We start from the raw sequence: 16,185 nt of genomic DNA on the forward strand, positions 1-16,185 counted from the left end.
CAGTCATTTAGATAAAATATTAGATATTGTTTACCTGTAAATGCACAAAGTAAATTTAGAAATGTTATTATTGTCAAGCGTGAACAAGCACTGATAGTGTAATCTACAGCTTTGGCCAAACGTTTAAAGAATGAGAAGTGTTGTTTGCTTATTTACAAAGTTTGCTGTTTCAGTGATAGTTGTATATCACATTATATCATTTCAAACAGAGGTGATCCAGCAATGCTGCACTAATGAATTAGACTAACTATTCACTTTAGCTAAAGTTATTAAGTTAGCTAAAGAGTTGGGATGCTGTGTAAGACATGGATAAAGCTAAAATACAAAGGTTTGGGCACCGTTTTGCATGTTTCCCTACTGTAGGGGTCTCTGCAAGCATACAGAGGGGGTACTCTGAGAGGGTCCAAGATGACAACTTTGGAAATCTACTAGAAACAGTCGATCATATTTGTTTGTCAAAGCTGAATTCAGGGCAAACTACGCTAAATTAGCGTTTTTAGCTAGCAGCTACAATAAGCATAACAGTTACTGTACGGCTATCATTTGTTAACATGACGCTTGTTCTTATACATGTAGTACATTTATTACCAACCTGAGAGTTTATCCGCTGGTCATTCGACATGACGAATGACTTCTGAAGTCTTAATTCAGCTCAAGACGCTGTAGATTCCCGTCAGTAACACTTTTGGTCCGCTAGTAAAACATAGTTCTATTAATCTGCGCTTGAACCGGATGTAAGTTCCAAAAAACTGAATTTTGGAACTGAAATTGAATTGTAGAACTGAAACTGAATGGTGAGAAGTGAAACTGAAATTATTCGAGAGCTGAATTTTTAAAGGATAAAATGTAGTTTCAAAGCAAATCAATTCATTTTCAAAATATAAAATTCAATTTCAATTTAGTGATGATCATTTTCAAACCATAAATTCAATTTCAAATTAGACTAATTCAAATTCAGTTTTCAAAAGCATTTATTCAAGTTACAATTCAGATTCAATCTGAGCAATTCAAATTGAACTTATTCAGATTCACTTTCTGATGGCACATGCCCAACTATGGGCAGAAATGCCCATAGTTGGGCAGTTTAAAGTTTCTGTCATCAGCATGTTAAAGTTCAGCTGAGGGCAAACAGAATCAGCTGATGAACTGCTGTACACCATTTTGTCCTGCTTCCCAGAAGAACGAGGCTTGAATTTCAATCAGTTACTCTCAGTTACAGTGTGTAATTGTAGAATAGGCAGCATAACATGATGGTAAAATAGTTCATTCAGCCAGTAAATGATCTTTTTTCCCCTCTTGTTTTTTTCTCTGTCCATTTCCTTTCTTTTTGGTTCATATTTCCTGTTTCTAACATCTACCTGACCCCTTCTTTCTCACCAGTTGACAAACCCATACCAGATCTTAAACCTAAACCAGCTGCGCCCTTAGTCCCGCCCAAGAAGCCGGTCCCTCCTCCAGGGAAAGGCCGACCAGGAATGATCCCACCAAAGAGACCTGAGAAGCCTCTTGCTTCCTCACCCAGCTTCAAGTAAGTATCTGTTCATCATTTGACCACCACTGATAAACTCCACTGCAGCTTTGGGTTAAAAAAAAAAAAGACAATTCAGTTTAATTTACAGTGCTTTATGTCGATACTGAGCAGCATATTGACACCAAATGTAATTTACTAGGATGTAATTGTGTGGATGCCCTCAAAGGCATCCACACTATTGAGTTCCTGTTTCTCTTTATTCTTTATCTTTATTATTCTGCTAGTTGCTTCCGTACGTTTTTTGGACGTTAACTACTCCCTCAGTTTTCAGCCGATTTTCTCAGTTCAAACTTGAAAAAATTCTGCTCTTTCTGCTAATGAGTGCTATGACTTTTGGTGCTCATAACTTCTATACTTTTTGAGATATTGAATTTTTGCAATATTTTTTGCCCATTTCTGCCATATTATCAGTGGCCTCACTGATTTTCCTTGCCGGGTTGACCTGTGTTTTAGCTCAGTGAGATGAGCATCCGTTCTCAGACTGGGAGGCCTGGGTTCAAATCCCGCTTATGGCAAAATTTCTTTCAGTTAACAGTAAAACTTTTTTAACTCTTTTCAACACAAATTTCAGCTTTTTCAACCCTTTTCAGCAGAATTTTCAGTTTTTTCACCACTTTTCAGCACAAATCCAAGCTTTTTCAACTGTTTTCAGCAAAACCCTCTTTTCAGCAGAATTCTGCTCATTCAACGCTTTTCAGCAGAATTCTGCTCATTCAACTGTTTTCAGCAGAAATTCTGCTGATTGAACTCTTTTCAGCAGAATTTTCAGAATTTTCACCTCTTTTCTGCCCAAATTCTGGTTATTCACCTCTTCTGAAAAATTTTCAGCCTTTTCACCTCTTATCAGCACAATTCTCAGCAGCTTCCGCTCATTTCAGCAGAATTGTCAGTCTCTCCACCTCTTCTTTGTGAGAATGAGTTTGGCTCAGTGAGATGAGTAGCCGCCTTGAGACCAGAAGGGCCATGTTCGAATCCTGCTCAGGGCAACCTTTTTTCAACTTTTTCAGCTTTTTTCAGCAGAAATCTTCAGCGTTAAGGCATCTACACAGCATTTTCGCAGGAAATGCAAATTTTTCTAGTTGTATCTAGTCTTTTCATAGGTATGTGCTTAACCACAGTTTTAGTTTAGTTACTCTAAGTCCAATGCTTGTTTATTTTTTCTTTTCTTTTCCAAGTTGTGTTGTTTTTTTGAGGGATTTTAACCCTCTGGGTTTGTTCAAAATCAATACCCTTTCAGCTTGTTTCGTGGCCAAAAGTGGCCACCAACAGATTAGGTCTGTAATTTTTATTTTTTGGGGGGGTTTTTTGGGTTTGTTTTCTTTTTTTTGTTTTGTTTTTTTTACCATTTTTTCTGCATAAAGCTTTTAACTAACTTCAGTTCTTTTCATAAATATAAAATAGTTATTACTTTTTACATTTTTAACCCTTTAAACACCAGTTTGTTTGTCCACTGCACTAGCTGTAAAACAACCTCAAATTTCACAATTTTATATAATTACAGTACTACTGGAATTTCTTGTATTATTAATAGTGGAGTCTGGGGCATGTAATTGATTCACATCAACATTGATTATAATGCATTGTTATTTTTGTGCAGGGAGAGCCAAAACATAAAAACTTCCTCTCAGCTTGTTCGTGGCCAAAAAATGGCCTATAAAGACACATCTCCTGGATGCACTGGTACGCATCTTCAGTGATGTATCCTAGGGTCATCAGGTGTTTCGGGTCTCACAACATTATACACCCTCGCCCAGGCGACCCAGCCGGGGGTGATCAGGCCCCGACTTGCGTACCAGTAGCTACCAACGGATCAGCCCTCTTGATCCACAGCCACCTTGTGGCTTTCTCTGCCGCTTCACTCACAGCCTGGATGGCCCTCTTCTTGGCTGCCCCCGCCACGCCCAGTCGGCCTAGGACTTTGCAGAGTGATCGTCCTGCAAAGCCCCTACAACCCACTTCTATGGGCTCATAGAAAGTCTTCTAGCCCCTTCCCCTGCACTCCTGCACTAGTTCCTGGTACTTTCCTCGTTTCCTTTCATTGGCCTCCTCAATCCGTTCTTCCCAGGGTACTGTAAGTTCCAGCATGATCAGCTGTTTTGAGGCCTCAGAAATAATTATCATGTCTGGCCGGAGTGATGTTTTTGCAATGTTCTGAGGGAACTTTAGTTGTTTACCCAGGTAAGCCTGTAGCTGCCAATCAGAGGCTGTATTGAGGAGGCCAGTTGTCAAATGTGGGCGCACCTGGGGTTTCTCTCCAGCCTTAATAAAAGAGATTGCCTTCCTTGGAGCCTGAAGATGCTTGCTGGTGCTGATTGCTGAGACAATCTTTTCAGCAACTACTCTGAGCACCTGGTCGTGCCGCCAACGATACCGACCATCGGCCAGGGCCCTTGGGCAGCTGCTAAGGAGGTGTCCTAGGGTCCCTCTTCCAGAGCACAGGGGACAGGCAGGTGTCTCGCTCTTTCCCCACAGATGGAGGTTTGCTGGGCTTGGCAGAGTGTCGTATACTGCCTGCACTAGGAATCGGATCCGGTGGAAGTCTGCCTGCATGAGGTTTGCCCAGGTGACCTTGCGCTGCAAGGTGCTCTCCCACCTTGTCCATGCTCCCTGCCGCTTAAGGCCTACAGCTCTACTTACTCGCTCCTCCTCCACACCTGCTCGGACCTCTTCCTGGAGTAGCTGGTGTCTCTCCTTTCCCTGTGCCCTGCTGACCTGGGCCTTTGGGAAGTACCCCAAGCCTGCTCCCCCTGTTGCTAAGACCCCCATCAGTGTTTTCTGCCTTAGGCGTGACTCCGCCACCTCAACTGCCTTCTCAGCCTTCCACTTTCTTCCTGTCCTTACCTCAATACCTGCTGATGCCACCTTGCAGTCTTTATAATCTCTGTACTGTAGGGCTTCTCGTGTGCAAGCCACCTTGAACTCTTCTGTGAGACCACTGAAGGGTAACTGCACGCTGTTGCTTGCCCCATACAAGGCAGCGCTGGTGAGACTGCGGGGAAGTCCCAGCCACTTACGAAGAAAGCCACTGATCTTTCTTTCAAGGGATTCCACAGTAGTTATTGGAACTGTATAGACAAGCAAGGGCCACAGGATTCGGGGCAGGATGGAATGCTGGTAGATCCAGGCTTTAAATCTTCCAGGCAGGCCAGACTTATCCACCTTAATGAGCCACGCTCCCAGCTCCTCATTTGCCTTCTGAATAGCAGTAGAGTCTTTCAGGCTGGAGTCAGAGAGTTTCCCCAAGCTCTTAACTGGTTGTTCCGTTATGGATGGAATAATGGTTCCTGAAATTGAGAACCGGAACATGTCCGTCACCTTGCCCTTTTTCACTACCATCGATCTTGATTTAGAAGGTTTAAAACTCATCCTTGCCCATGAGATGAGTCTCTCAAGACCTTGCAAGATCCACCTACACCAGGGAACTGATGATGTCGTAATGGTGAGGTCATCTATATAGGCTCTGATAGGGGGCTGACGAACACCTGACCTTGTCAACGGCCCTCTGCACTCCACCTCCGCACCATGTTCATTGCCAGGGCAAAGAGCGTAACTGAGATGGTACAGCCTGTTATTATAACTTTCCCGAGTCGGTGCCAGTCTGAAGTAACTGTCCTAGAAGGGACCCTAAGCCTGAAATTGGCGTAATAGTTCAGGATCAGGTCCTTGATCTTGCTGGGGACATGGTGGAAGTGTAAAGCATGCTCAACCAGTTTGTGTGGGATCGACCCATACGATCATTGATATAACATTGATTATAATGCATTGTTATTTTTGTGCAGGGAGAGCCAAAACATAAAAACTTCCTCTCAGCTTGTTCGTGGCCAAAAAATGGCCACCCCTTGTTTACGTTTACAAAATGCTATAAAATTCATATATATTAATTAATTTCATTCAAATTCAGAATTTTAATCCTTTAAATACCAGTTCAATCACATAATCCTAGGAAGTCATAAATGGAAAAAATCATGAAACCCCAATTTTTTTCCAAATAATACATGCCATCTGATTTATTTTCTAACCACAATGGAGGTTAGATGTGTAGCAATAATTAACAGTAGTATAGTATGACTTTTATGCATCTTTGTTTTTGTGCAGTGACAGAAAAACAAAAAAACTCCCTCTCAGCTTGTTCGTGGCCAAAAATGGCCACCCCTCGTTTACATTTACAAAATGCTATAAAATATATATATATTAAAACATTTTTCTACTTTCATTGACTTGATTTTTTTAAATTAGTATCAGTGCTGCTCATCCAGACTAAAATTTCATTCAAATTCAGAATTTTAACCCTTTAAATACCAGTTAAATCACATAATTGTAATGATTTACATAGGGATAAAAGCATAAAGTCCCTTTTTTTTTTTTTTTAAATAATACATGCAAATTGATTTATTATCTAACCATGATGGAGGTTAGATACATAGCAATAATTAAAAGTATCAATGAGTTTTATGTATCTTTGTTTTTTTTGTGCAGTGACAGACAAACAAAAAATCTCCCCCTCAGCTTGTTCGTGGCCAAAAAGGGCCACCCCCTGTTTATGTTTACAAAATGCTATAAAATTCTACTTTCATTGACTTGGTTTTTTAAATTCCTACTCATGAAAACCAAAATATAATTCAAAATCAGAAATTATACCCTTTGAATACCAGATTATTAGGGGTGCAACGATATTCGTATCGATATTGAACCGTTCGATACAGTGCTTTCGGTTCGGTACGCATATGTATCGAACAATACAAAATTTTTAATTTATTTTATCTGAGCGTTCGACTACTCCGCCTAGGCTCGACAATGCAGCCTAGGCGGAGTAGTCGAACGCAGATTCACTGAGCGCTCAACACAGACAGCATCGTCAGAAGGAAGAGCGCAGGGCAAGCTAGCGAGACAGAAGTTAAGCTCTCCTTGCAACATGGACCTTCCCCACCCTCATTCAGATCTGGCGTTTAGAATTATTTTGGTTTTCATGTGACGTATGACCCTGAAGGTAAGCGAGTCATGGACTAAAGTAAAACAGTATGTTGGATGTGCCATGCAATGCTCAATTACATGGGTGGGAGCTAGTGTGTTAGCGCAGTTAGCTCGTTAACGTGTTGGCCGTCTAGCCCCATGCACGGGGCAATCGGCGGTAGCTCGTTAACGGAGATTTGCCGTGTTGTGGCGTTAAGGTCATTTCAACGAGATTAACCTGAAAGCACTAGTGGGAACACAACGAATATGACTGCACATTTACGCCGACATCATCCTAGTGCAAAGACAAGTGGAAGCAGAAAAAAAACAAGCAAGCATGCTACTAACTTTAGCCGAGTCATTTAGACAGCTGTTAGCACATGATTCTCCTTATGTGTTTAATATGCTGCTGAGAATATAGCCCAGAAGAAGCGGATAGTATAGCTTTTATTTTGGAAAGAGACATTTCACTGTAATAAACTCTCTTTTCCAAAGATGAGTGATGAGTGATGATCAATCAGATACAGGGCTCACAATATCGCTAGCCCGACGTCCCGGGGCTAGCGATATTTTCAGTCGGGCTACCAAAATCTATCTCTGCCCTGCCCGTCGGGCTATTGTAGGAAGGAAAAATATATGTCAATGCTTTTGCATTCTTTCAGAAATGTAGCTGGGTAATTATGTCATTGGCATCGGTGAGCCATTATCAATATGTGACATATTGAAATCGCGTTTGAATTTGCGCTTGTTTTTTTGCTTTCACTTTGCAATCGCGCGGACTGTGTATAGAGAGCGACAGCACTGATCTGTGAGTGATGATAATTTGTGCACCAATTCCTCTGACATCGTCTTATTAATCGGTAGCTTACTATGCAAACATGACAAGTGAAATCTCCGGCAGCAAGCTTAAACATGTGAGAGGTTGATCGTGCAGAGAATCGCTGAGCTTATGTGAGTGCGTGTGTAAAAGCAGCAGGATATATATTTGACTACGATGACCTTCACAGACAGATATATATTTTAGTTCTGCTGAGCGAAATAAGACAGGTCAGGGTGACAGCCAAAGAAAAGCTTACCACAAAACGGAGAAGTTATGACAAATCAGACTATAAGGCAAAAAGAAAGTGCAGCTTTATGGTTTCATGGACAAAAGAATTTCTGTGGCTGCAATATGACGAGCTAAATAACCAGGGCTGCACATAAGTGGTCCGCAGGTGCGCATTCGCTGTCAAAATAAAAAACACGCACAAGGGTTAGGGTTAAATTTAAAAACTGTACTTTTGAGTTAAAATATATATTTATAATTTTAATAAATGACAAATTAAAAAGGCATGAACATTTTTTTGTATCGAAAAAATATCGAACCGTGACACCAAAGTATCGAACCGAACCGTGAATTTTGGGTATCGTTGCACCCCTACAGATTATGTATTATTACTACGCTTTTGGGGGAAAATAGCAATAAAGTTAACATTTTTTAGAATATGAAAGATGAAACCTAATTTTTTTTTTAATCATCATTGCAGGCACCAATAACAGTAACAATGATTTATTTTTACTTTATTTTATTTTTTGGGGGGGGGGTGAATGGCCAAAAAGAAAATCACACATGGTGTGTTAGTGGCCAGAAAGGCCATTTAATGACCAAATAACCACTGAAATGACCACAAAAATGATCAAATTTTATATTACAGTGTGTGTGCTTCTGTGTGCATCCTCATTAGCAGAAAGATTTGCTAACCACAGTAGAGTGGTTTTTGTAGGCACACTTTCTACACCCGGTGCAAAGGGCTGCTGTTCCAATCCTGGAGGTGCGCCACCCACACTGTGGTTCAGACTACTGTATCTTGAGATCAATGGCAGAAGTGGCTGAGAATCAGGGACAAGGGTGTCTTGCAGTTGTTGAGGTCACCAGCATGTGCCCCAGCTCTTCCAGGATCACTCTTCATTTGTAGGTTGTAGAGGACTCCCCCACTTCAGTGAAGTTGTTTCCGGCGGGCGGGACAAAGGCATCGTATCTCAAGACATCCAGGAGATTGGAGAAAAGAGCCAGCAGCCATCAGTTAGTTTGCCTTCAACAACTCCTCTCTAAGTTATCCAAGCTGTATTTGTGCCTATTGTAGTGCAGGATTGTTTCTTGCTTCCAGGCGTCCTCTATTCCCCATCACTGACTGCTGGTTCCCTGTGAGTTGCTGTCAAAAGAAGCACATTCCTCCGTTGTTTTGGCATGTGGGATATCGGCGTGGTGGTTTAGGTGAAGCCAAAGACAGACAACAAAATCTTCCTCTGTTGCAACTGGAGGAGCTGGGGAGGGAGCTCTGGGTTGTTTCCCCTGTGCCAGTTTTCATGTGAGGGGTTCCTCTGCCAAGGTGACCGAAGGAAAGATGTTGTCCTCGGAGCTCCTCCATCAGCTGGAGTCTGATCTCATGCCATTTTTTTACTTCCTGATACTTCCAGTGTTGTCATCCAACATGCTATGTATTGCTTTATCCTGTTGTTGGCTCACATCTCCACTTCATCTATAATCCTCCAATCCTCACACCTTCACCTCCCGTGCAGGTTTGTAAGGGTGCACAGATCTCCTTTGTTATAAAAATGTCGAAAGTAGATCTCAGACTGCTAATGCAGGGATCTCCATACAGGGTGAGCCCTGGTTTGATACCAGTGGGTACTGGATTGTAGAGCAGTCTCTCTTCAGTAGTGGGACCCACATGGTTTTCCTTTCATGAGGGATCCACTTAGTTGCCTGCTCCTTGGTCTCAGAAAATGCTCCTATGTTGTTTTCCATCAGCTGCTCGGCCTCCACCTCCATGCCCCCCAACCCCAATCCTCCCCCAAAGAAGAGGATTCAGGCACTGGCTAGTACTCTTCATCAGTGGTGACGCAGTCAGCTTCTTTGGAGATTGTCCCCTCATCTTCTGGAGAGGAAGTTTCTTCATCTTGGGCAGGTGTCTTTTCTTCAAGGGCAGAGGACTGCTTGCTGTCCTTGCTCTCTGACCAGATCATATAGACAGTGCTTGAAGCAGTGATGACTTTATTGCCATATTGCCTGAATAAATTATCTGGAAGCTGTTAGGCTTACTTACAGCAGTAGTAGGGTAAAAGTGCTTTTAGCATGTGCTTCAAAGCTAAGTTTGACTGGGAACCTCAAAGCTCAATAGCCTGCATCGACAGAAATTCACTGCAGCCTATGTAATATTTGATGTGTCATTATTTATTTCAGTCTATCTTGCAAATACATGTTTGTGCTGCAATGTCATACACAAACACAAACTATTAGATCCTTAAGATCAAACCTATGTAATAATAATAGTAGTAATGGATTGCATTTATATAGCGCTTTTCGAGACCCTCAAAGCGCTTTACAATTCCACTATTCATTCACTCTCACATTCACACACTGGTGGAGGCAAGCTACAGCTGTAGCCACAGAAGCGAGGCTGCCATATCGGCCCCTCTGGTCATCACCAGTAGGCGGTAGGTGAAGTATCTTGCCCAAGGACACAACGACCAAGACTGTCCGAGCCAGGGCTCGACCTGGCAACCTTCTGATTACAAGACGAACTCTTGAGCCACGATCGCCCCTATATCAAAATTGTTTCATTATTTTGGTCCATTGGAGTGTGGTAAGCCGCTACTAGAAACTAGGAATATTACATGAAATTGCTTGTTTGGCCAAAAATGGGTAAATTTGGTAAAGAACATGAAAAACTACAATTTTCATGTGTTGAGTTTAGAATGAAAGCAATTTTACCTAAATCGCATGATATAGTTCTGTCAATAACAAGGAATCAAAAAAAGGTGGTTATAATGGGTTTCAATTGGCCAAAAATGGCCACGATAGAGCCAAGAGGAACAATTTTTTTTTTTTAAACGTATGTTTATTTGTTTTTGTTTTTTCAACAGTATCAACACCAACATAAAATGAACGTATGGCAGTCATTAAAATAATAATAATAACAACAGTAATAATAATAATAATAATAGTAATAACGATAATTGAAGTGTTAATCCTAAAAGATTCCAAAGAAATGCATAAATGCATAGTTAAATAAATTAAGACAGAAACCATACAAATAAATATAATTTAAAAAAAAATATCATAATATAGATTGCACAGTATATTCCCAACAGCAAGTCAGACATTATTCATTATCTAGTTGTCTTATTCACTCACCCCCCCCCCCCCCCCCCCCCACATCCCCACTCCTCAGTAGATCCAAAAATATCTTCCAGATGTTGTACAATTCAGAAGCCTTCTTTCTAACAATATAGTTCAGTTTCTCAAGAGCTAAACTCGATGTTAAGTTATTTAACCAGTGGTTAAAAGAGGGGCAACCAACATTCTTCCAGCATAAGGCGATACAGCGTTTGGCCTGTAGCAAACAAAGATCGACCATTTTTCTTTCCTCACACGACAGAGTACAGTCATCTGGATACAAGCCTAAAATGCATAACTTAGGGCAAAGCGGTACAGGAGAAGTTGTGATCTGAGAGATATATTTTAACACAGAGCTCCAAAATTTTTGGATCTCTTCACATTTCCACAGGCAGTGATATAGTGTACCCTGATGCCTATTACACTTATAGCATAGATCAATTATATTAGGATCAAATTTATTTAATTGTACAGGGGATATGTATGTTCGCATTATCCAATTAAATTGTATCTTTCTCAAACGAGTGTTAATGGTTTGAGTGTGTGTTTTTGAACATATTTTACCCCATTCAGTATATGAAATATCTTCTTGTAAGTCACTAATCCACTCCCGTCTTTTACTATCAGAGTTATCCTTATGGTTTTCAACTAAAAGGCTATAAAACTGGGACACCAGTCTTTTACCAAAACAGTTTTTTGTAACATGAGTTTCTAGGATGGAGAGTGGGGGTTGGTGCACTGAATTGTTTAAGTGTGCCAGAATAAAACTTCTAAGTTGCAGATACTTAAAAAAGTGTTTCTGTGGTAAATCAAACTTTGCCCTTAATTCACTGAATGACATTAGAGAATATTCCTCATATACGTCCTGTAGTTTCGCAATGCCCTTGTTCAGCCAAGCTTTAAAGCCCATGTCATTCTTAGCCGGGGCAAAGAGTTCATTACCCCAAATTGGGGAGAAACAGGACAACCCAGGAGAGTCATTCAACATTTTTTGTACTTCATGCCAAACAACAACAGTGTTTTTTACAAAGGGATTAGTAGTAATTTTCTTTAAAGTTTTAAAGGGTGCTGAGTATAAATAGCTATTTACCCTTTGAGGACATTCTTTCAGTTGCTAACCAGGGAAGGGAAATATCGTTTGAAAACCAAAACATAGTGGTCCTCAGCTGAGCAGCCCAATAGTACCATTTTAAATTTGGAAACTGTAGTCCTCCCCTATCATATGGTAAATACAAGAGGGAGAGTCTGAGTCTTGGCTTCCTATTGTTCCAGATGAAATTAGAAAGAAGTTTGCTGGTCTTGGAAAAAAAAGGAGGAGGGGCCAGCAGAATTGACTGAAAGATATATAGGAATTTAGGTAATATAGTCATCTTTACTATGTTTATTCTTCCCAGTAAAGAAAGAGGCAATGATATTAATCTAGTGATCTCATCCGACAACCCTTCCACCAAGGGCTCATAATTGGCTGAACTAAGATTGCTTATCGTTGGGGTTACTCTGATGCCTAAATATTTAAATCCCTCTGCGGCATTCACAAATGGGTGGGATACAACTGGTTTCAACCTCTCGTTCATATTTAAAAACATAATGGATGATTTTTCTTCGTTCACTTTGAACCCAGAGAAACTGCTAAATTGATCGAATAGCTTCAGGAGAGATGGTATTGATTCTGCAAGGTGTGATAGAAACACAACAGTATCGTCAGCGTACATTTCAATTTTGTGTAGCATCTCCCCAATTTTAATACCATGGATCAAGGGATGTGATCTAATTGCTATCGCTAAAGGTTCCATGGCTAGTACAAAAAGCACAGGTGAAATCGGAGACCCTTGCCTGGTGCCTCGAGATGGCTCAAAAGGACTAGAGATGAGATTATTGGTAGATACCATTGCAACCGAATCAGCAAGTAAAATTTCAATCCATCGGCAGAAGTGATCACCAAATCCAAAAAGCTTAAGCACCTCAATTAGACAGGGCCATTCAACTCGATCGAACGCCTTCTCCGCGTCGAGTGATAGTATTGCAGTATCAGGTGACTCTTCACATTCGTGGATTATATTGAGAACTCTCCTCACGTTGTGGAACCCCTGGCGATTTTGAACGAAACCATTTTGATCTCCGTGTATAATGACTGGAAGAGCCCTCTCCAGCCTCATAGCCAGAGCTTTAGCTATGATTTTGGAGTCAGAATTTAACAGCGATATGGGTCTGTAAGAACCGCTTTCGGCTGGCGCTTTGCTCGGTTTTAGAATGAGAGTGATCAGGGCACTACGAAATGTAGCAGGGAGGCGACCTGTTTCATAGGATTCCAAATAAACATCTAATAATGGGGGAATTAATTTTGCTTTAAATAGCTTGTAAATATCTATCGGAAGCCCATCAGGACCCGAAGCCTTACCACCTCTCATGTTCGTAATTGCATCAGAAACGTCATTGAAATTTATTTCTCTCTCCAATTCATTTTTCATATCCTCAGAAATACAGGGAAAGATCAATCTATCCAAGAAAGCATTTTGGCTTACCAGGTCCAGTGGGCTGTCAGATTTATATAGGGTTTTAAGTTTCTTTATCTGCCAAGCTTAGTAGTCTACCCAGCTTTTCACCCTGATCATAAAACGTCTGTTTCAATCTTATTAAACCATCTTCAGCTTTAAGCATAGACAGCTCCTCGTATTTAAGCTTTAAGGTTAATCTATTCGGGAGTGGGATTTAAATACTGCTGAATAGCATGAGAATCCCCTTTTATTGGGGTTTTGAATTCTCCATGGATCAGAGATTCAGATCTTTCAAATATTGTTGTATTTTTTTTCTTGTTTGAGAGTGTGAAGTGTCTATCCCTGATGAGCGGTCAAGCTTCGGGTCCAGAGTACAATTTAAGTCACCTGCCAATATTATCCTACCAGGAAGGGTAGCTATCAATAGTAATAAATTCTCAAAAAATAAAGGGTTATCATCATTAGGGCCATAAACATTAACTAAATTGAAATTCTCTTTCAAGAGAGTTCCTTGAACCACCAAAAATCTGCCAGCTTTATCATAAATAGTGTTATTTACTTGGAAAGGCACTGAATTATGAATTAACACCATAACCCCTCTCGCGTGCGAAGGGCAACAGGATGCTAGCACTTTGCCTGGCCATCTCCTACGTACTTTCACCAGATCCTCTCTGAGTAAATGGGTCTCTTGGATAAACGCTATTGATGACTCAAGTTGTTTAAGCCTGGTAATAACCTGTTTTAGTTTAACCACTTTTACCATTCCTCTCACATTCCAAGAAGTAAATTTAAAAGTCTTATATGAAGTCATCTATTCTTATTAATACAACAGATTGTGCAACATAGTATCTTCATTTGGTTGTTGGTAAACCTTTCAGTATCTCTAACTGTTGTGCTGGGAGTAAACCAGTAAAAAGCAACACGTTGTGAAAAATACAAAAACACAAAGAAATAACACAAAATCTGCCATAAATGAACCCCCTTAGCTGTCAACCTGAACCGGACAGCCCCTCGCCCTACCCCGCCCTCCCCCTGACCTTGGGGTGCAGTTAAGTGCACACGCTGATCCAATGTAAACAAGGGAGCAGCTAGACCAAACCGAGCTGACATGGTCAAACAAAACCAAACCACCTGGACAATTGCGTCTCCTGACGAAAATGTATATCCTACATGAACAAGTATGTATACAATGATCATTACAAACTTTCTTGTAGCATAACTCTCATCCCGGAGAGCCGACTGTATGTCGAACAACCAGTACTCCAAGACACAAATGAAAGCCCAATCAACGAGTGGGCGTGGCTAGTTATCTATAAGGGATAAATAAAATGCCCAATACAACTGAGGAGAACGAAGGAACGGTAAACCAAAGTAAATACAAAAAAGAAAAATACTCTCCCCAAAAAATTCAACAGTAAGGATGAGCGATATTGACCATTAAATCCAACAATTTCAAACTACAGCTGTTATGGGCAGATAGTGAAGGATTCGGCAGTCCCCATCAGATATTCTGCTAGTCCTCTGTATTCTGCAAACCTCGGATGAACTTTTCCGCATCTGCTGGGGTCTCAAAGACATGCGTATGTCAACCAGATGACACTCGTAGCTTCGCCGGGTAAATTAATCCGTAACGTACGTTCATCGCCCTGAGCTGCTGTTTCACCCGGTCGAAGCCCCTCCTCCGTCGGTGGAGATCTGTAGAAAGATCCGGGAAGAACATGACCTCTTGACCCCCGCAAATAACTTTCCCTTTGGCCATAGCCGCCCGCAACACCCGAACCTTGTCTTGGAAGTTTAAAAACTTCACGATGAGGACTCTCGGTGAGGGTGGTCGGTTGGGTTGCGTCCAGCCGGGCAACCGGTGAGCTCTTTCGGTGAGAGGTTGTCTCGGGAATGTTGCTGGTCCCAGCGCTTCGGGGAGCCACTTCTCTAGGAACGCCACCGCGTCATGTCCTTCTATTTTCTCCGGCAAATTAACTAGTCGTAGGTTGGAATGACGAGAGCGATTTTCGAGGTCCTCGAGTTTGTTCGTGAGGAGAGCCACTTGTTTAACTAGCGCATCTATCTTGCCTTTCTCTGAGTTAACGGCGTCCTCCACGCTGCTAATGCGCATCTCTGCCCCATCCATGCGCACCGAAAAGTCCTGCACATCTCTTTTAACATCTTGGATCGCTGACAGGACCACATCAAGTTTTGTGGAAAAGTCATTTCTGATTCCGTCGAGTATTTGAATAACATCCATGTTATGGGCCATTCCAGTACCCACGTCCAGGAGACTCCCAGGGCTAGCATCACCTGCAGAGTTAGCTTGACTGCTAGCGTCAGAGATGTCGTCTTCCACACTCAGAGAAGAGTGTGCCTTAGATTTATTTTGTGCTTTCTTAGCCGGCATAATGTCGCGGATATACGATAATAACTCGTTACAAGCAATAGTTATCACTGTTGACGCAGTTAAAGGACAGTTTTCAGGAACTTACTAAAATATCGCCAGGAGCTCACAAAAATATGTGTACCTAGTTCAGCGCCATAACCACGCCCCCCAAGAGGAACAATTTCATGTATAGTGTATACAGTGGCTTGCAAAAGTATTCGGCCCCTACATTTTGTCACATTACCACCACAAACATGAATCAATTTTATTGGAATTCCACGTGAAAGACCAATACAAAGTGGTGTACACTTGAGAAGTGGAACGAAAATCATACATGATTCCAAACATTTTCTACAAATAAATAACTGCAAAGTGGGGTGTGCGTAATTATTCAGCCCCCTTTGGTCTGAGTGCAGTCAGTTGCCCATAGACATTGCCTGATGAGTGCTAATGACTAAATAGAGTGCACCTGTGTGTAATCTAATGTCAGTACAAATATAGCTGCTCTGTGACGGCCTCAAAGGTTGTCTAAGAGAATATTGGGTGGCTGTGGCTCAGGTGGTAGAGCAGATCAGCTACTGATCGAAAGGTTAGTGGTTCGATTTTAGGCTTCGCCAGTCTGCATGTCAAGTGTCCTTGGGCAAGATACTAACCCCAAATTGCCCTTCGATGCGTTCAT

General features: G+C 41.5%; 1 protein-coding gene across 5 annotated transcripts in view; it reads left to right on the forward strand.

The window, feature by feature from the left end:
- Window positions 1-16,185, forward strand: part of cd2ap (CD2-associated protein) — a 105,832-nt gene that overhangs the window by 68,490 nt on the left and 21,157 nt on the right. For all 5 annotated transcript variants that reach the window (XM_085381446.1, XM_085381447.1, XM_085381448.1 and 2 more), the window contains one exon: window positions 1,381-1,528. In XM_085381446.1, coding sequence (XP_085237572.1) covers window positions 1,381-1,528 — 148 coding nt within the window. The remainder of the gene's footprint in view (window positions 1-1,380; window positions 1,529-16,185) is intronic.

This window comes from Rhamphochromis longiceps, linkage group LG15, assembly GCF_057381845.1.
Source record: "Rhamphochromis longiceps isolate RC_006_pf linkage group LG15, R_longiceps_female_GT1.1, whole genome shotgun sequence".
In the NCBI taxonomy this organism is placed as follows: domain Eukaryota; kingdom Metazoa; phylum Chordata; class Actinopteri; order Cichliformes; family Cichlidae; genus Rhamphochromis; species Rhamphochromis longiceps.